A 20828-nucleotide genomic window follows, 5' to 3' on the forward strand; every position below is an offset into this window, starting at 1 on the left:
CAATTGTCGCTTCACATTTTTTCTGTATTGCTGTCAGTTTTATTCCTTTCCATCGATGTCTTGGTTGTCAATAACTAGGGTAGCAAGAAAGATTAATACGGAGCCTTTAATAGATCAACTTGTTGACAGCAGTTATGTGATAAAATTGGGATAAACCATGACAACCAAGATGGCTATATTTACATCAGAGGTAGGTGGACAGGACATACAGAGATCAGAATAAAAATTAACTGAGAAGCAAAAAAGAAAAAAACAAAGAAAAAAAAAGAGAAGTAAAGGAAAAGAAAAGAAATGAAAGAAACAAGGATTTTTTTAAATTGTTAATTTCTAGGATGCTTTATAAGGCAGGCATTAATTATTGTGGCACAAATCTATATACACCCATAAACAACCCACTGTTTGTCAAACCAATCACTCTGGGTGTGAGGTGGAGGGAACCCATTCAAGTTCAAATCATGTGATACTACAGGATCTGCCCCATCAATACGCCCAGGCATTCCTCCAACATTAAGCTTTCCCCCTGCCTGAACCCAAAATCATAAAAATACACACTTTTTGAAAAAATTCCCCCTTCAGATTTCATATGTGTTCCCCCCAAAAAAAATCTGGTGTTGCCACAATTCAATATTAGAAGCTACAAGATTTCCAACAAATGAATGCAGTTCAATATTTTGCTGTATCCCAATCATTTACAGTTGATGACAGCTGCTTAGCTTTCTATAATAGTTGATAGTTGTAAGTGACTATTTCTTGGAAACTCTGTTTTGTGACTGTCCATATGGACATATCTGTCTGTTGATACATTCAGAGCATTTGGGTCCAACAGGAAGGCAGGTCTGCTGTCCAAATCCTACTAATAGAACATTAACTTCACTCCATAGGTCTCTGTAATAAAGATATTTTAAAAATCTGATTAATATAAAATATTGCTGAGGATTCCCTCAGTATATTTCAAAATTCTGTTTTTACATGATTGTAAGGTACTTTATAAAACTAACATACCCTGCAAAAATCAAGACTTTAGGTGTTGTAGAGATTTTGAATAAAGTGCAGGAACAGTTGTTTAATTATTAAAATAGAAAGTTTTATGGAAATGTTACAATATGGCTTTAAGAAGCTAGGTGATGATATTTCCTGACCACAGATGGTGGTTGGCAACTCGTTCCACTGCAGTTGAAAATGCACAATAATCACGAGCTTGTGTTTTGGAAGTTTTATGGGTTCCAGGTTGAAATGAGTATGAATGAGTATGGAAGGCTTTGAACATGGGCAGATTTAGGGGGGGGGGGGCACCAAGCTGCTATGGCAGTGGTTCAGCCCCCCCCCCCATTGAAAATTCCTGGATCCGCCCTTGTTGAATATCTGCACAAGACTCTTAAATTGGATCATTTGGGCAATAGGCAACAAGTGGAGAAGAGAAGAGGCATGGCTGGAAATGGTTTGCCTGAGAATAACATGAGTGGATTTATTTTGAAAGACCTTGAAATGGGCGAGATGTTTCTTCAATACCATTCATGAGTGAGTTGCAATAACCAAGTATACGGACAACATTGTGACATGTCTTGGTATCCAAATAATTGTGGATACAATTTAGATTATACAGCTGCCAGTTAATGGTACAAGACAAAATTGGTAGTGTGATTGTCATGGCATATTAAATGCCTGGGGGTCACTCCAATTGTGGCCTGTACACCATCATGATAATGAAAAGCGCGTAAAAGGGTAGTTTTTTCAGGTGGGTAGGCAACGCACGCAGCGTATCGTGTTTAGGGTGTCAAAAACATGGAAAATTGGAAAAAGGGTAGCAAAATTGCAATTGCTGATCCGCGGAAATGAAATTTAGGGTATAAAATTTGAACAAAATCCCTGTTTAGGGCATGTGTTACCTGTTTAGGGTATCGTTTTAGCCAAGGGTTAAATCCTTGTTTAGGGTGCTTTTCAAAAGTTGATTATCGCGGATGGTGTACGGGCCTTAAATAATGGGGTGACCCCCGGATTAAATGTGACCCTATTTAGTCCACTCAGGCTGATGTTGGCAAATAGGAAACTGAGATATAGCCAGAAACAGGTTAAGGATATAGTTAGTCACAGTTAAACTATAAATGTTGTAACTTTGCAACAAAATCAGTTATAAACATGGGGTTTGGACTGATAAAAAGGGAATTTGTTTTACTTCATACAAATCTAATAATAATTACTGGTAATTAAAACTAGAAACGTCACGGTTTTCGACGCAAGGCGTCGAGTGGGATGCCTCCGCCATGGGGCGATTTAAATTTAAATGTGTACAAATCCATTTATAGTAATTTGACCTCTAATGACCCCTGGGTGACTCCAAAATGACATGCCAAATATTTGGCTCTAAATGTTGACTGTACCCAGTGGGTACTACCCATCAAGTTTCATGCCCATACAACCAATTTTATTGACCTTATGACCCCTGGGTGACCAAAAAATGACTTTCTAAAAATTGGCACTAAATGTTGACTGTACCTACCAAGTTTCAGGCCCATACGACCAATTTTATGAATTTGACCTTAGATGACCCCGGATGACCCCAAAATGACCTTCCAAATATTGACTCTAAATGTTGACTGTACCCACCAAGTTTCATGCCCATAAGACATTATTTAGTAATTTGACCTTAGATGATCCCTGGGTGACCCCGAAATGACCTTCCAAAATTTTGGCTTTAAATGTTGACTGTACCCACCAAGTTTCATGCCCATACGACCAATTTTATTAATTTGACCTTAGATGACCCCTGGGTGACCCCGGATGACCCCAAAATGACCTTCTAAAAAATTGACTCTAAATGTTGACTGTATCCACCAAGTTTCATGCCCATAAGACAATATTTAGTAATTTGACCTTAGATGACCCCTGGGTGACCCTGAAATGACCTTCCAAAAATTTGGCTCTAAATGTTGACTCTACCCACCAAGTTTCATGCCCATACAACAGTTTTTAGTAATTTGACCTTAAATGACCTTTGACCTCAGTATATGACCTTGAACCCCACCCAAAAAAAAAAAAGTAGCCAGAGTTTTTGACCATGACCCACCTATCCTGAAAATTTGAAGTCAATCCGCCCATCCATGCCAGAGATACAGCCTCCGGACGGACGGACGAAGTAATTTGACCTTAAATGACCTTTGACCTCAGTATATGACCTTGAACCCCACCCAAAAAAAAAAAGTAGCCAGAGTTTTTGACCATGACCCACCTATCCTGAAAATTTGAAGTCAATCCGCCCCGGGATCCGCCCATCCATGCCCGAGATACAGCCTCCGGACGGACAGAAGCTCGAAAATTGCAAAAACAGTATGCATCGCGGTGGAGGCATAAAAAATATGACTTGAGCCTGAGTGGACTGGATCGGGTCACAAATCAAAGACAACACCCAGATTATGGATACTAGCTAGGGAAGATTAAAACACAACACCCAGATAAAGGATGCTAGAGAAGAAAAAAATTCTTGATGATCGACCAAGTTGAATTATAAGATGCTGGAGGGACTAGCGATGAGCAGATGAAGCAACAAAAAACTCTGTCTTAGATTGATTGAGACTCAATCTATTACTGAGTAATCATGTCTGCAGGTTGTTTATGTACAGGTACTTAACACTAAAGCACAAGCAATATCGCTGTGACAATTCATTGTAAATATGGTAAATTGACTCTCAATAATTCAGCCAACTCTCCAAGTGAGCCCGGGTTGCAAATGACTTTATGTCACACATTATGTGCCCCAGGGCCCAAATGCCAAAACATTGGGCCAGCCATTATTCAGTAAATAAAGTAGCTACAATTATTTTTTTAAGAATGTTATATCTTATTTTGGTTCATTAATTTACAATCACCGAATGTAGGGGATATAATGAAGGAACAAAGGGAATGGTCCTACCCAGTGCTCCAAATAAACCTAACTTGCACCAGCCCAACTCAAATAAAAAACTTTCACGTTACTCGGGTCCACATTAATGTGACACTTTAAACATCAACTTTCATAAGCCTTATCTGTGTATGCCCAAAAATTCCCATTGATCATGTCACATATTGGTGTGTGTGGGTCTGCAGTTGTATGGTAATAACTCAACAGGGTGGGTTGATGTCCTCGGTTGTCTGAGGTTACATATTGGTGTGTGTGTGTCTGCAGTTGTATGGTAATAACAGGGTGGGTTGATGTCCTCGGTTGTCTGAGGTTACATATTGGTGTGTGTGTGTCTGCAGTTGTATGGTAATAACTCAATAGGGTGGGTTGATGTCCTCGGTTGTCTGAGGTTACATATTGGTGTGTGTGTGTCTGCAATTGCATGGTAATAATTCAACAGGGTGGGTTGATGTCCTCGGTTGTCTGAGGTTACATATCGGGGTGCGTACGTGTTTGCCGACAAACGAGGACACACACAAGATTTTTCACCCTAAACTGTGGACCTACTTCCAACCGAGGACTGTCCTCGGTCTCAAACTGCTGCAAAAGACCTCAAATGCATGCTAGATGCTTTAAACGCTATTTGCCTGAAACCGAGGACCACACGTGTAAAAACTACCGTCCGCAGGGTGATGGCTAAAATTCCGTTTCGTATTATACACAAAAAAATCCGCCATTTTAGTCCACGGTTAGGTGATGAAAACATCATACACACGTCCTCGGTTAGATAGCAAAACACAATGTCCACGTTTGGAGGCAAACACAGACAGGGGTGGGTGTGTGTGTGTGTCTGCAGTTGTATGGTAGTAACTCAACAGGGTTGGTTGATGTCCTCGATTGTCAGTGTTTACATTGGTGTGTGGGTCTGCATTTGGATGGTAATAACTCAACAGGGGCTAACAGAGTGGGTCAATGTCCTTGCATTGGTATTTTATGTATTATATGTTTACATTGATATGTGGGTGTGTGTCTGCACTTGTTTACACATATGGGGTGTGTTTGGGAGCATATATTCCATTACCTTGGTAACCAAGATTCTAAAGCTACTCTTGTATCTTCTGGATTGGTAGTTGTTTTCTTCACCCATTTCAGTCGGTTTGATATGCGATGTACATGTGTATCCACACCAATGCCTGCATAAATTATTACAATATATACAGTAAGCCAAAGAATTAAGGTACCAGTTACGTTCACCCCCTGTATATCCTAAACAAAAGCAGATATGTCATAATTGGGACCAACAGCCAATAGCTGCATTTTTTAGCGTGAATTTAAGACCTCATTCATTGAAATTGTTTAAGAAATAAAGACACAACGATTCAAAAACCCAAGGAAGATGCTAAGTTGCAGTTTGCCTCATTGATTTGTACACAAAGCGTTCGTGAACAAGAGAACTAGCACCGTGCTTTCATTGATTGGCACAAAAAATTAGCGTCGTGCTGTAATTGATTAGAACACAAAAGTGCAACTTTTTATTTCGTATCTTCATTAGATTTTAGATCACTGTTTCTTTAATTTTCAACCAATTTCAACAAATAATGTCTTAAATCAGAGATAAAGAGTGCATGCATTCACTGAAAACTTTAATTGATCAGCTTGACTAACGTAAATTTAGTCCAGATGGTGCCCATCTTGACTAACATAAGGCTAGTCAAGCCTGCTTGACTAACGTGCTTGACCAACTTGACGTTAGTCGAGCCGGCTCGACTAACTTGCTTGACTAGCTTGGACGTTAGTCAAGCAGGCTTGACTAGCGTTAGGTTAGTCGCTCGACTAGTTTATGACTAAATTTAAGTTAGTCCAGATGGTGTCCATCTTGACTAACCTAACGTTAGTCAAGCAGTTCTAAGCTAGTCTGGCAGCTGCTTGACTAGCTTGCTTGACTAGCGTGCTGCAAACCACGTTACTGTAAAAAATTGAAAAAAAAAAAGAGACAAATGTGGATGTTTATCTTGTCTGGTGGGATTTATTCTCATAGTTTTGCGTTTTGAAACTGATATATTACTTGAAGAAAATCCTCTTACCTGGTAATCATGATGACAACACATTCATGACCACTTACCTTCATTGGGAATTGAACTCGGACCCTATACACTCACCACTAGACCACGGAGGCGCTTACAAATCATGGAACAAAATATTAGTTTTAAACTCTGTAATCGCATGTGAATATCCAAAATAACACTAAATTACATTAACAACCATCAGAAAGCTTTTACAAATTTAAACAGTAGTGTTGTTAACAATGATGCTAGTTCCAGGTTGTCAATCCTAAACTTTCCATTCCGATAATATTATTTAACTATTACTAGACAACTACGTATAATGGGGTACCCATTTCAAAGCAATTTCCTATGTGTTGAACATGCACATGCAAAGCGGTTGCGCAATTTAGTATTGTGAAATGAAAGTTACGAAAGTCATTGGCTTGACTAACCTAAAGCTAGTCAAGCCGGCTTGACTAACCTAAAGCTAGTCAAGCAGGTTTGACTAACCTATAGCTAGTCAAGCCGGTTTGTATCTTCAAGTTAGTCAAGCCATCGATATTGTAAGCTAGTCAAGCACCGCATGGCAGGCTTGACTAGCTTATCAAAATTGCAAGCTACGGGCTTGACTAATGTTAGGTTGGTCAGGCGGGCTGGACCAACCTGCTTGACTAGCTTTAAGTTAGTCAAGCAACTGCCTGACTAGTATTGGTTGCTTGCTTTAACTTGACACATTCGTCTTTATTTAGGATATACATCACAAGGGTGTAATTGAGTAGCCATAAGCACAAAAAGCACACATTAGCCGTGGGTGTACAGTTTGTTATCAGCCACTAACTTTAGGTGCTTCATTTAAATCGATTGCACATTAGAATTAAGGCTGCCAAGCCCACATATATTTAGTACATGGTAAATTGGTAATACTAGCTACGTATACATGTAACATATAATAAGTACTGGTGTAGGCCTATATAAAAGTTGTTTCACAAATTGACATTTTATTTTATTTTAAGAAGGAGATTGGCATACCCAGTGGCGTACCGAAGGACCTGTGAGAGGTCTTGGGAGGGGATGAGGGAAGAAGAGGTGGAGGAGGGGATATGGAGAATGAGAGGGGCACTGGAGAAAGAGAGAAAGAGGAAGAAATGAAGAGAAAAAATAAATAGAAGTAAATAAAATAATAGAAAGATAAGGAAAATGATAGGAATGAGAGGGGACAAAAAGCAAGAGGGGATGGAGAAGGGAAGGGAGAAAAGGAGGAGGTGATACTATAGCAAGGAAAGAAAAAGTACAGAGAAAGGAAAAGAAAGGGATAAATAAATGTAGGCCTAATAATAAATATTATAGCCCCCTCCCCCACATAGGCCTAACACTAACAGCACTACAGGCAGCCATTCGATGATGTCAATGCTATTATGCATTACGCAATTAAAATGCCCAGTCAGATGTACTTCACACCTACCAAGCACAAGTCACCCAATTTCGAAAATTTGACGTTGAATGTACACTCTCATGAATATTGATTGGCAACATTTTCCAATATGTCAGCGCTCAAATCGGACACAATAGAACAATAGACCTTTCAGTGCGTTGCCTACAAGCTATATCCGGAAATGTGATTATATAGTTCTATTCTAATGGCCTTGTCTCGCCTGAAAGAAGAGAACTATATAATCACATTTCCGGATATAGCTATGTATGTATGGCTGGAGGGGTGGGGGGTGTGTGTGTGTGTATGTATGTGAGAGTTCATAGGAGCAATGCCAGGTCAGTGGGTTACAACAATGTTGGACCTAGGTTACATCATTTTTAATGCATGCATGTTCGTCAATACAGCTTAGTCTCCTCCGCCTTCGCAACACGGTATGTGGAATGACTGGAATCACACTGACGGTGGAGGAGAATACTAGCTGGTCAGACGGTTTAATTCCATCAAGCATATAATACCTGAACAATCACAGTCATTTGATCAATTTACTACAGAATATATTAAGTACTTAAGTATAACAACACATGAATAATACTGAGTACAATAATGTACTTATAAATACTTTAAATCAATAACATATGAAAAGCCCCATGGCCCCACCAACTACATGCAAAAGTGATATCATGGCTTAGTTTAGTATAGCTGTGTTCACACATGCACTTATTACCGGTAATATTTTATCTAGGCTTATGTCCGATCGAATTAAATATTTCCGCTAATCCCTTAGCGCGTCCACATTTGTCGGCAATAGCGCTATCGAAGTTACGTAATAATCGGATTAACTACCATAGCAATAGGTGAATCATTCTGATTACTTGCACCTGTAAGATTAGTAGTTTTGAAAAGACCAGTATTGTATTCATGTTCAAAATTGTTTTCACCTATTGCTATGGTAATTAATCCGATAAATTGCGTAACTTCGCCAGCGTATGTCCGACGTGTTATGTCCGATAAGCCTATTACCGGTCATAAATCCCTCCTTTCTACATGAGCATCATCAGAAAATTTAACCCGATTTTAAATTTTTTGACTGAAAATTCACTTTCCATAAACGCCCCTCTTTAGAAAAAATTACAGACAACGCGGTAGGTATGTATGTCATGTAAGAAAAATGCAAATTCAAAAGTTCCAAATTTCAGACCAATTTTGTATTTATGTAGGTTCTATTATTATTATTATATATCATTATTATTATTATTATTATTATTATTATTATTATGAATTCAGGTAAAATGACTGGCGTAGCCTTTGTTGATTTGCGTAAGGCGTTTGATACAGTCAATCATGATATGTTGTTGAATAAATTACATGAAATGGGCGCAACTGACCACACAGTTAAATGGTTTCGTTCTTATTTACATGATAGAACACAACGAGTGTCTTTTAAGGGAGCTTTATCAAATGAACTTCCTGTAAATTCAGGTGTTCCTCAAGGTAGCATACTTGGGCCACTATTATTCATCATTTTTATTAATAGCATGTGTAAAGTAATTGAGCATGGTTATATTTCAATGTATGCTGATGATACCACACTGTCTGTTAGTGGAGATGATGCTCGTGATATTGCAAGTAAATTAAGGTGTGATCTTGAAAAGCTTATGATTTGGATGCGCATTGAATAAGATGTTCCTTAACTCTGATAAGACAAAAATCATGCTAGTTGGTACTAGTGCTAGACTTAATAATGTGCATGAAAATGATTTTTCTGTTAGAATTGATGGTAATGATCTTGAATGTGTTGATAATTTTAAATGCTTGGGTGTTGTAATTGATAATCAATTAAAATGGCATAAGCAAGTTAATAATGTTGTTCGAAATGTTTTTGTAAACTTGCTTTGTTACGTCGTGTTAAACCATATCTTAATGTTGATACTTTAAATGTTCTTTATAAAAGTATGGTTCAACCTCACTTTGATTATTGTAGCTTAGCATGGTATGGTCGTTTTAAAGAAGATTGTCATAGACTTGATGTAATACAAAAGCGATGTGCGCGAGTGATCTTAGGTGTTAATTACTACACTCCATCTAATTATATGTTTCAAGAGCTAAGGTGGTCACGGCTATCAGATCGTAATGATTATTTCAAAGCTCTAATGATTTATAAATGTCTTAATGGTCTCGCTCCACAGTATTTAAATAATATGTTTAATTATGTGCGTGACAATCACGATCGTGTTACGAGGCAAGCTGCAGCTGATTTGCTAGCTCTTCCACCCATTGTTCATGGTACTGACATCGAGTCTTTTAAATTTTCGTTCAGCTATAGTGGCGTTAAGTTGTGGAATAATATTGACCCGCCTACTAGAAATGCCGTCAATGTTCAGTCGTTTAAGACAATGTATAAAAGTAGCCATCTGAAGTAGATTGCATATTCGCTTGATTTGATATGTTTTTAAAGTTGTATATACCTATGATTATATGAAATTACGTGCCATAATTGTTTGTATATATATCTAAATCATGTGTTTTTATGTATAATTACTATATTTTATAAGAGTGTCTTTTAATATTGTTGTAACTTAATTGTATATTGCAGGGCCCGGTTAGAACAGCTTTAAGCTGATTCGGGTATACCCTGGGTAAAGATAATAAATAATAAAAAAATAATTATTATTTGAGTTTTTAGTAGTCCCATTTTACAGTAGACTTAGCTCTATATCGCATTTTATACATGTAGGCCCTACATGGTGGACATCTTTGAAAAAATGACAAAAATAAACAAAATAATAATGACTCCCATCATCATGCTATTTTTTTCTCGGGGGGTCCCAAATTTACAAAAAGTCGGCTTCAATAAAATTGCGACCTCCCCTATTTCGTCAGCAAAGATTTTATGACCCCCCACCGTTTGCAACCCCCCCCCCCCCAAAAAAAACAGGCATCAGTCTTTTGGAATAAAATAAACACACTATCTGTAGTCATGTTGTGTTGTGACTCCTACATTTTGGTCATCAAAAATATTTTATGACACCCCCTATTTTTCTTTCCGTATATTTGGGACCCCTTAATCATCTTATAAAATCCAATTGCATGCCTTTCTGTTATCATGCTTATGGCTTAATAAATGTCATCTCCATCTATATTCAGGGCCATACTGCCCCCCCCACTGAGCCCTCTGGAGGGTTTACATTTGTTACCCCCTAGAAAAGGTGGCGTCACTAGGGTTGGTAGCGCCCGGGGCAAGAAACAAAATTAGCGCCCCACCCGATAATATCTTAGACACCCCCGTTTTTGAAACAATTTGCGCGCAAAATTTTGGACAAATAAGGCCTACCACTAATTAATTTTGGTTACTAGAAGTTGAATACTGTCCTAAAATGTTCTTTCAATTGATTTTGTGCTGAAATGAAAATTTTTTGACTTTCATCGCTTGGAGGCGCAGAATCGATGCTAAATTGGTCAATTTGGTGCCCCCCTAAGGGTAGCGCCCGGGGCATGTTGCCCCCCTCTGCCCCCCCCCCCCAAAAAATAGGCAAATATGAGGTTAATTTGGTCAGAAACCCATTATCAGGCGTCAACATAGACTACCCCGTAGTCCACTTGCCCATTGTGCATACTCTGGATATTGTATTTAAGCTTAAAACTCTGATTTAATTAATGTGTGCACAATTGATAGATTTTCACATCTGATCAGTCACCCTACTCCCTCTGTTTGTTAGCTTCCCAAGTGGACTGCTGACATTGCCTTATGTTAAGATTTTTAACACGGGACTCTATGGAGAGTTAGGCCAATTTCTGGCCTAACTAAAATTGTCCATGATGTAATGCATCTTTAAATGGATCTGCCTTGTGATTGGTCGCCCATACCTCGCTATGGTTTAAATCGTCTGGGCCCGCGCCATTTACCATTAACTACACCGTAAACAACTGTCTGTGGTATTTGCGGGCGCTTTTGTGTTGACGCTGAAAGTTAATCTCTCAACAAACATCTAGCGCGTCCATGCTTAGTACTTGTGGTTAATGGACTGATAAACAAGTATGCTTGACAGTGTGTTTTTAGAGAGCAAAGTCCAGGGGGTAAAGTTCTGCTTACAATTCAAAGTTCATAGTCGAAATTTTGGGGTTCGCTATCAATAAACTGGTAGATTCCAAAATCAGAATTGTTCAGTATTAAAGTGAGCCGTTATAATTATGCAAGATAATGTTGCATTCAATTACTTTTATTGTCACTATAAATCGTCTGATATTTTTAACTCTTTATGACCATTTTACTATTGAATACTTTAATTTTAATAAACATCAGTATAATTTTGAGTTCAACGAAATGGGTTCATCATGACTAATAATAACATATTTTAAATAAAATTCGACTATGGCATAGTCTAGCGTCAACATGGGGGGATGATTGTATGGACCATCCCCCTGGCAAAATATTGGGGGGGATTTATCCCCCCCGGATCTACGTCTATGACTCTGCTTAAAATTTTGCGCGAGTGATATAGGCCTACTCACAGTTATATCCGACAGCCCAATAGTGCTGCATGTCCACACGTAATTACTATTACCGGACGTAACGTTTCGATCGGTCTTAACAGCTCTTAACCCTGGTCATCTTCAGCCTTAAATTGTCGGATTTAAAGCACATTACGTCGGATATAGTAATTTGTTTTATATCCGACGCTCATTCACACTACCACTTATATCCGATACTATTACCGACGTAATTTAAGTCCGACTGTGTGAACAAATTGTCGGATTTAAAGCACATTACGTCGGATATAGTTATATCCAACGCTAATTCACACTGTCACTTATATCCGATACTATTACCGACGTAATTTAAGACCGGTAATAAGTGATTTAAGTCCGACTGTGTGAACACGACTTTAAAGGTCATCTGGGAAAGTAATACAAAAGGTGTTTAACATAAGGCAGCTATTACATTGTATGGCACTTTGGATGGTCTACCCACATACCTGTAACTTGTTTCCATGCAACATCCATTATAATGTGTGCCATCTTAGGTCCAATACCAGGAAGCTTAATAAGCTCCTTCAATGTTGGTGGTATATCACTGTCATACTTATCCTTCAGAATTCGAGTTGTTTTCTTGATGTATTCTGCTTTCCTCTGAAATATCAAATAGTATGGCAATTATGAAAATCATGTAGGATGACTAAATGTATAATATCAAGTGTGACAGAGGGGGTATGAATGGACTGTGCCCACCCCCTCATAAGTTGGAAAAGTTTTCAAAAATGAAGGCCCAATTTTTGCAATATTAAAATCCACACTACCCCTGTGAAGATTTTGGTAATATGTTTGACAGGGGAGCATGAATTTCAAATGGAATGAACACATTAGGCACCTCCATTTGAATTTCATACACCCTCTGAAAAAGGCACAAACCCACCCGCACCCTGCAAAGAAATAAATCCCTGCACCCTGCAAAAACCCACCCAGCATCCTGCGATTTAGCCTCCTTTTGTTCCATGAATGATCACATGACTGTTACAAAATCCCTTCTGTGGATTCTTACCTTGAAAAATCCAACTGGATAGATGAGTTGCTCAATCTTGTTCTGTGGAGTTTTCAAGATATTATCAACTGTACATCCATGTGCTTTGAGCTTGGTCATAGCGGCTGACGTCACTTGGTCTTTGGTTTGACTAGATAGAAGTAAGGAAAGAAGTACTTGGTACCGGAATATCTGGAACGAGCAAAGAAACAATATATTCATAAGATCTAAATGTACACTGTAGTTACATTTTCTCTTTTCTTCCAACTATTAAAGAGATACATAGTACTTGAGGTAAATGGTATGCATATAATTATTCTCTCCCTCGAATAGGGTGAGGAAGAAAAATTCATCCTTTATCAGGATTTGAACCAGACACCTGGGTATACAGACAATTACTTTTACCAACTGAGCTATATACCTCAACTTCCATCCATGTCATTGCCAAAATGTGACCCGCTCCAACAAAATCCTGAACAAGTTGCCAGACATAAAGAAATTCAAATTTTGAAATTCAAATGAACTTTCAAAATCCTTGAAAGTACTTATTAAAAAGAAGATATTAATTTAAAATCAATAATGAACAGTTGAACTAGGATAATCCCTTTTCAATCTAGTGTAAAGCAGAAAACTAACTGGCCCATTTCTCAGAATAGCAATTAGCAATAGCAATTAGCAGCTTTATGAAAGTATACTTTTAAGATATGGACGATTTTGTAAATTAAAATTTACAAAATCATCCATATCTTGAAAAATATTGATGCTATTTATATCATTTTGGTGTCAATTTAAAGTTTATTGCCTCCTGCTCATATTTTCAAACTATGGAATGTCAAAAATGTGATTCCTGGTTTTGTCAGAGTGGTCACAACCCACAAATGCCCTGTAGAATGTTCTTTTTAAAGAACTATTTTTGCAAGAAAATGTAGTTTACAAATTCGGTTCCATATTCTTCTTGACCCATCTACACATTAGTTTTTGTCTAAATCATACATTTTTTCAAATGATTCCAAGATTTTTGAAAGCTTCCTCCGTTGACCTCTCTGTGTCATCAAGGAAAAAAACCAGTATCTTCATCATCATAATGTTTGGACATACATATAATTATAATTCTGTTCATCTAGACTTAATTTTTTAGATGGCTATACACTATCACATCATATCCATGACGCATCCCCGGGAAGCATCATCAGGCCTACATAGATTATTGATAATATTCATAAATTCATCGATCATACATGTATATATGCAATATTCTGTATTCCCTAATATTCTGATTGTTTTGAACCATCTTACCAAATACTTCAGCACATAGAATGAATGAGTAATAGAAGCATCATTCTTTTCTTTTTAATCCACTAAGTATAAAATAAAATCATTTAGTTAAAAAAACATACGCCATCTAATATAGTGTTACATTTTTTTATCAAACAAGAATTTAAATCAACATCTAGGCAGCCTTTGCATCGGGGCCTGAGATTGGAATTCCAGTTTCCTTTCTCACGAAGTAAGGGCTAAGAGTAAAATTGTACAATTGTGTTTGGGAGTGGCCTTCTCTCTTTTCTCTTTTTCCTAGCTATTTTCTTCCATTTCTTGCTTTGTTTATCAAAGCTATCTAGGCCAGCATGCATATATATTAGCCTACACTGGCTATCCAGGCTTGTGCATTTGTATGAGCTTGGAACGGTCCATGGTTTTCCATGGATTAGCATGTGTTCCTCACGGACCAACCTGGGTAAACAAACAAACAAACAAAATCTATACTCATATTTGGAAATAAAAATTCCTTTAAAAGGAATAAAAATGAAAAAATGTCAAGACAAAAATGAATGAATGCATGATCTATAATGCTTCATTGCATAATGGTTTCAGAAAACATTGAACATAATGTTGTTTGAAAGTTGACAAAAACATTTGATACAGCAAAAAACTTTTTACAACTTACAACATTTTATATACAACATTGTTATAAAATGTTGTTGATTCCAAAACGTTTTTAATGTCGCCAATGCGTGTCACTCTTGCTATGGCACGGCCCTTTGATGTGCATATCACTGTTCTGCACGCCATGTGTGTACTGTGTTATGAGCATGGCATACATGTTCAATTATTATTTCCATCATAATAATTAAATGATGGTTCCTGCGCTTCATTCAAAATCTCGGATTCTGACAAAACTACAGCACTAAAGTCTTGATTTTGCAGGGTACATTAGGAGCTGTATAATAATTATGAGCCCTGGGGAGGATAACATTGGGGGGCAAGAAATTTTTGTGAGCCAAGGGGGGGGCAAGCAATTTTGACAAGCCGGGGGCAAGCAACTTTTGGCACACATTCATGGGTGCCTTTTAAATAAAACACTCTAAAAAGGCTTAGGAAAACAGTACAGAAACGGTTTAATATGCGCTCGCATCATATATCTAGACTCTTGAAGGTTTGCAAATTGGGATCCCAAAAATTTGGTGATTTTAGACCTTTTCGGCAACAAATTGATGAAAACTTAATAATATGTTTCAATGTATGGGTAGTCTTCCGATTAAATTTTGAGATATGGGCGTTTATACACCGCCATCACCATTTTTCCCTTCTCTGCCCTCAAAATCTGTTCCTGGCCATTTTTCAATCCGCATGCCTACTTTATCGATATCTAAAAATTGTGTTTTGCAACTTTTTGGGCGATCCAATTTCATGTATAGGTCTCAATATTTTATTTAAGCTATAATGTGCTTCTCTTTTTCCTTACAAGTCCACAGAAAGGCCCAAAATACCTCTAATAAGATATCGATTTTATTGGAACTCATCCACATTACATTGCGTGAGGAGTGATTTGGTGGTGTGTGTTGCGTGATGTAATGCTTCATAAAACTACAATAAATCAGGAGGCAAAGACGACGTGGTTTAGTTGCTATTCTGCCATGATGGAGACTCAAAGGACCCAAAGAGGGCGTGATTTATTATAACATACCCAGGGGTATCGGATCCCGTTACATCTCTTTTCCTTTAGAAAAAAAATTCTATGCTCAAAGTGATTCTTTTTTCACTAAGCCTGTTCAAGTGTCCATATTGTCAATTTGACTGTCCATGTGGTTGTGATGAAACAAACTGTTCATTTATCTGCGATTATTTCTGTTAAAAGTCATTTTATAAGTAACACATGTACGGTATCCTCAGAACAAGGATTACAATTTTGGATATTTTCCTTCAATGAAACAATGACTATGATGACAAATAAACAATATGCCAAAAGCTCTGTTCTGATGGTACCCAGTGGCGTGTCCAGGGGGGGGGCTTTGGGTGCTGAAGCCCCCTGCACTTTGTAAAAAATCATGTAAAATCAGCCGTTTTTTTGGCGATTTTAGCCCTTAAGCCCCCCGCATAAATCTGAAAAAGGGGCTGAGCCCCCCGCAGGAAAAGATCCTGGACACGCCAGTGGTACCAGTTCATACTTGAAAATTATTATCTCTTTTTTTTTAACAGATAATTGGCGACAAAGTTTGGTATGCTGTGTAATTCTCAGAACGTTTGTTCATCGTTGCTGAAGTCTCATTGTTCAAATTGTCCATTAAAAGCGTTGATGAAGTTCAATCATAGAATGATTTGTTATTAGATTATGTCACATGTTATTTTAAACTTAAAGTTGCTCTATCTGTCATTTTTTTAGCAACAAACTTTTGATCTTCAATTTTGATTTTTTTTGAAATGTTTACAATATAAATGTAATCTGTCCATGTAATGATGTATTTTCCATGCTTGAAGAAGGCAGCAATGACCAGCAAGTCAAGTCCCATTAAAAGCAGATCCTTTCACCGCTAAACAACCTCCACTGTGTTGCTGGGCTTCTGTTGATATTTCTTCGAGTCCAGGTGCATCTCATCTCTTGGAGCATCTTGATGACCAACTAAGTCCATTTGCATCCTCACGGTTTTAAGGGTCTTGGATTGCAAAATTTAACCACAATAGTATAGCTTCCTCACGGTTTTAAGGGTCTTGGATAACTATATACGTATACAGGTTACAGTTCAACTCAAGGCGGTTGAAGATTGACACATCATCAACAGAAGTTCAAGTCTATACAGCTCACTGTCACTTGCTTTATTTAATTTATTATGCTTGCAATCTTGCTCACATTAGCTCAGCAAACAGTTTATGATACACGACGATTTACAAACGTCAGTTCTTCCAAGCTGGTGTCCACACTCAAGGACGATTATACAGTGACATTCTTAAATTTGGACTAGATTCACATTCATGCATTCGCCGATACGCACGTTCCATCAGGGCACACACCACTAAATAATCGTCCCATTGAAATACACGGAAAATACAAGAAAGTAAGTTTGTTTTTCTACCCCATGTAACAACATTTTTAATATTTTGATCAAACCAATGTCTTAAATAAAGATTAAACTTTTATTTAAATTGAATTTTTCGGGACAAGTTAAGACAAACTTGAGAGATACGAACTCCTGAACAGCGCCATCCCGAATTTCAGCCGACACACTCGCCTCCTTACCAGTTCCGGCCATGATATTGTTCCGAGGGCCTATTACCCATGCACATTCGATTCAGAAAATTTTCTGAACCGATACGTAATGTTGAGCTCCTATTCTATTTTTTATCAAAACAACCAAGAGTCACTCAAATTTGGTTCCATCGGGACGCCGATATATTTCGCACAGGCGCTATTTGCTACCGGAACTGTGAAGGGTTACACCAAATGCGGATGGATTTAGTGTAGTGCACCCTTATAATGAAAAAATATTTTTGATATTCTTTATTTTTGGAATCAGTGGTCAACATCCTAAAAAAGTGTAATTGCTTTTTATCGCTAGTCACTCCAAAGTTATAAAACAGGGCTCCAAACAAGCTCGGACTGAGTGAAAATATGATATTTTTCGCAATTTTCAGCATTCAAGGGCCAGAGCAACATTTTGACCATGTTAAACTGTATTTATAATCCCATTAACATCAGGAAAGTGACTTTGTTTACAAAAATATATGTACAATCACAAATTTAACATGACCGAAAAGCGACATGTGATCATTTCACCCCCCCCCCCACTCTTAGAATAAGGACGTGTCAATAGGCATATGCCTTAAGTTGGGGGGGGGGTATGGGGAGATAGAACGGTAATTTGACACTCTAAAATGTTAAATTTCCAAGTTATGTGTATTATTTTTGCAAGATCTAAAATTAAGAAACCCCATCATTAGAATTAATTGATAAATTTCTCTCTTGGGAATTGAACATTTGGTCATGAGATAAAAATGCCGTTATTTTGTCATCATTAGGCCATAATATAGTATGCTTTGACTTTAAATGTCTATTGAGACACCAATTAAAGGTTCAGTGATTATTTTCAAAACGGTTATAATTGAGTTTTGATCTTATAATTACATTTTGCATCAAAATAATTCCAAAGATGTTTCATTTTTTCAGCACCGAGATAACCAAAAGTGACCACTTCTATGATATTGGGGCCAAAATAGCTCAATTTCAAAGCACGGTCTTAAATTGTCAATTCGACGGAACTTATGCTTTTGAAGCTAATTTCTCGTATGTTTAAGAATGAAATCGCGTATTTGTAGACGGAAATAGAAAAACAGACTTTTTTTTCTTTGCAAAGACATCAGTTTCAGTCAAAAATCTCAACTTTTTGGCACTTAAAATCAGGTATTAATCATGTCCATAGCATTTAAAAATGAGTCTTCGAAGGGCACACACCACTAAATAATCGTCCCATTGAAATACATGGGAAAATACAAGAAAGTAAGTTTGTTTTTCTACCCCATGTAACAACATTTTTAATATTTTGATCAAACCAATGTCTTAAATAAAGATTAAACTTTTATTTAAATTGAATTTTTCGGGACAAGTTAAGACAAACTTGAGAGATACGAACTCCTGAACAGCGCCATCCCGAATTTCAGCCGACACACTCGCCTCCTTACCAGTTCCGGCCATGATATTGTTCCGAGGGCCTATTACCCATGCACATTCGATTCAGAAAATTTTCTGAACAGATATGTAATGTTGAGCTCCTATTCTATCTTTTTATCAAAACAACCAAGAGTCACTCAAATTTGGTTCCCTCGGGACGCCGATATATTTCGCATAGGTGCTATTTTTTACCGGAACTATGAAGGGTTACACCAAATGCGGATGGATTTAGTGTAGTGCACCCATCAGTTCTCTAAAATACAGCTGTAGGCAATTAGGTACGACAGCTCGTCACCTCAACTTTCGGCCAATCGGCTTCTCACGGAAACTGACGAAGTTCGTTCAGAAAGCTTAATATTTTACGCCCGATGACCAGATGAAATCTTGCATTTTCACAGTCTTAACGACGCCCACGGCGACTGGACTCTGCTTTCAGCACGGGCGGAGTCCTCCACAATGTCAGAAGACCACTCTGACACCATGTTGCGTGATGTAACGCTTCATAAAACTACAATAAATCAGGAGGCAAAGACGACGTGGTTTAGTTGCTATTCTGCCATGATGGAGACTCAAAGGACCCAAAGAGGGCGTGATTTATTATAACGTACCCAGGGGTATCGGATCCCGTTAGTCAAGACTCAAGTTAACTTTCATGAAATTGACAATGGTCAATGGACACTAACATTCTTGTTTAAATAAAGAAAGGGAGATGTTATAGGATCAGATATTGCCCAGTCCTGATAGTTGAGTATCGTATTAATAAAAGTACCGCCCATCCTTGGGTCTCATAATGGCGATATATCAGACAACATACAACTGAGTTTGCCTCCTTAATTAGTGTATAATTAAGCCAGTAGTCAGCTTGCAACAGTGTGCACCCTTAAGACCCCATTTTTCAGCATCATTGTCACCCAACGACCCCATATTTTCTGTCAACCACATGCTCTGTCACCCAAAGACCCCTTATTTTTCCTTTCAATCTGTCTGTCACCTAAAGACCCTTCCTTTTCAATTTGAACAGCAACTTTCATTTGTCACTGATTTTGTTACTTCTTGTGAAATAACAAGGCCATTTGAAGCCATTCGGAACTAAATATTCAATTTTCAAGGCTTCTTTTGGCTCTCACCCAAAGACCCCATTTTTTTTTAAAAGTCATACTCTCATCCAATGCTCCCTAAATGTAGATTCAAATGGTCCGTCTCTCACCCTGTGACCCCATATTTTGTAAATTTTGCTCTCACCGAATGCCAAAAATCAGCTCTCACCCATTGACCCCATTTTTTTTGTGGAAGTGCCATCCCTACACCTATATCCATTTCATATGAATTGCCCTCGGATTTATGATGATAGCGAGCAGGAATTTTATTTGTGCGTTTTTGTATTTAAGCCTTTTTAGAACATGTTATTTAAAACATGCACCAAAAATTGTTTGGGAAAAGACAAACCAATATGATGGGAGATTTAAGCTGTAAGCATTGTGCATGGGGTTGTACTCTGTGGGTCTAATTTGTCACATACTACCTTTGGTGATGCCTCCTCATCACATATCTTCTCGGCTCCCATGCTATCAACTGGTGCATCCTTATGTTTTCTCATCTCCCTGATGTTATCAAGCATCTCATGCCATTGACAAGGCTCCCAATCATCTCCAGATGAATGAGATGATGATGACATCACAACAGTAAATCCTTTCTTATTTTTCTCTCCTTTTGCTACTCTTGATATCACATATTGTTTCTTAACTGTTTCATCTTTTACATTGTCATCAATCTCATATTGAATAGAAACATGTTGTCTCTTTCTTTTCTTTGGAGTAAGTGTGGATGGTCCTTTCACAGCATCACCTGATGATGAGGTAGTGCTGCAAGTTTTGGATGCTTTGTTGTGGGATCGTGTAAGCCGTCCTCCAAAGTAGGGAGATGTTGTCGCAGCCATTCTACTCATGCCATAGGCTATGTTCCTAGGATAGATTAGCCGCATCAATATTTCTAGTAAGCAAATAAAAATATGAGATTTATAT

General features: G+C 37.8%; 1 protein-coding gene across 1 annotated transcript; it reads right to left on the reverse strand.

Moving 5' to 3' along the window:
* Positions 1-16: 16 nt before the first annotated feature.
* On the reverse strand, positions 17-20605 carry LOC140150550 (endonuclease III-like protein 1). The gene is made up of 5 exons (XM_072172582.1): positions 20330-20605; positions 12888-13058; positions 12325-12478; positions 4956-5067; positions 17-885 (listed from the first exon to the last, which is right to left on the reverse strand). The coding sequence occupies exons 1-5, from the start codon at positions 20480-20482 to the stop codon at positions 744-746; spliced, it is 732 nt and encodes a 243-aa protein (XP_072028683.1). The 5' UTR covers positions 20483-20605; the 3' UTR covers positions 17-743.
* Positions 20606-20828: the final 223 nt, after the last annotated feature.

Source organism: Amphiura filiformis, chromosome 4, assembly GCF_039555335.1.
Source record: "Amphiura filiformis chromosome 4, Afil_fr2py, whole genome shotgun sequence".
In the NCBI taxonomy this organism is placed as follows: domain Eukaryota; kingdom Metazoa; phylum Echinodermata; class Ophiuroidea; order Amphilepidida; family Amphiuridae; genus Amphiura; species Amphiura filiformis.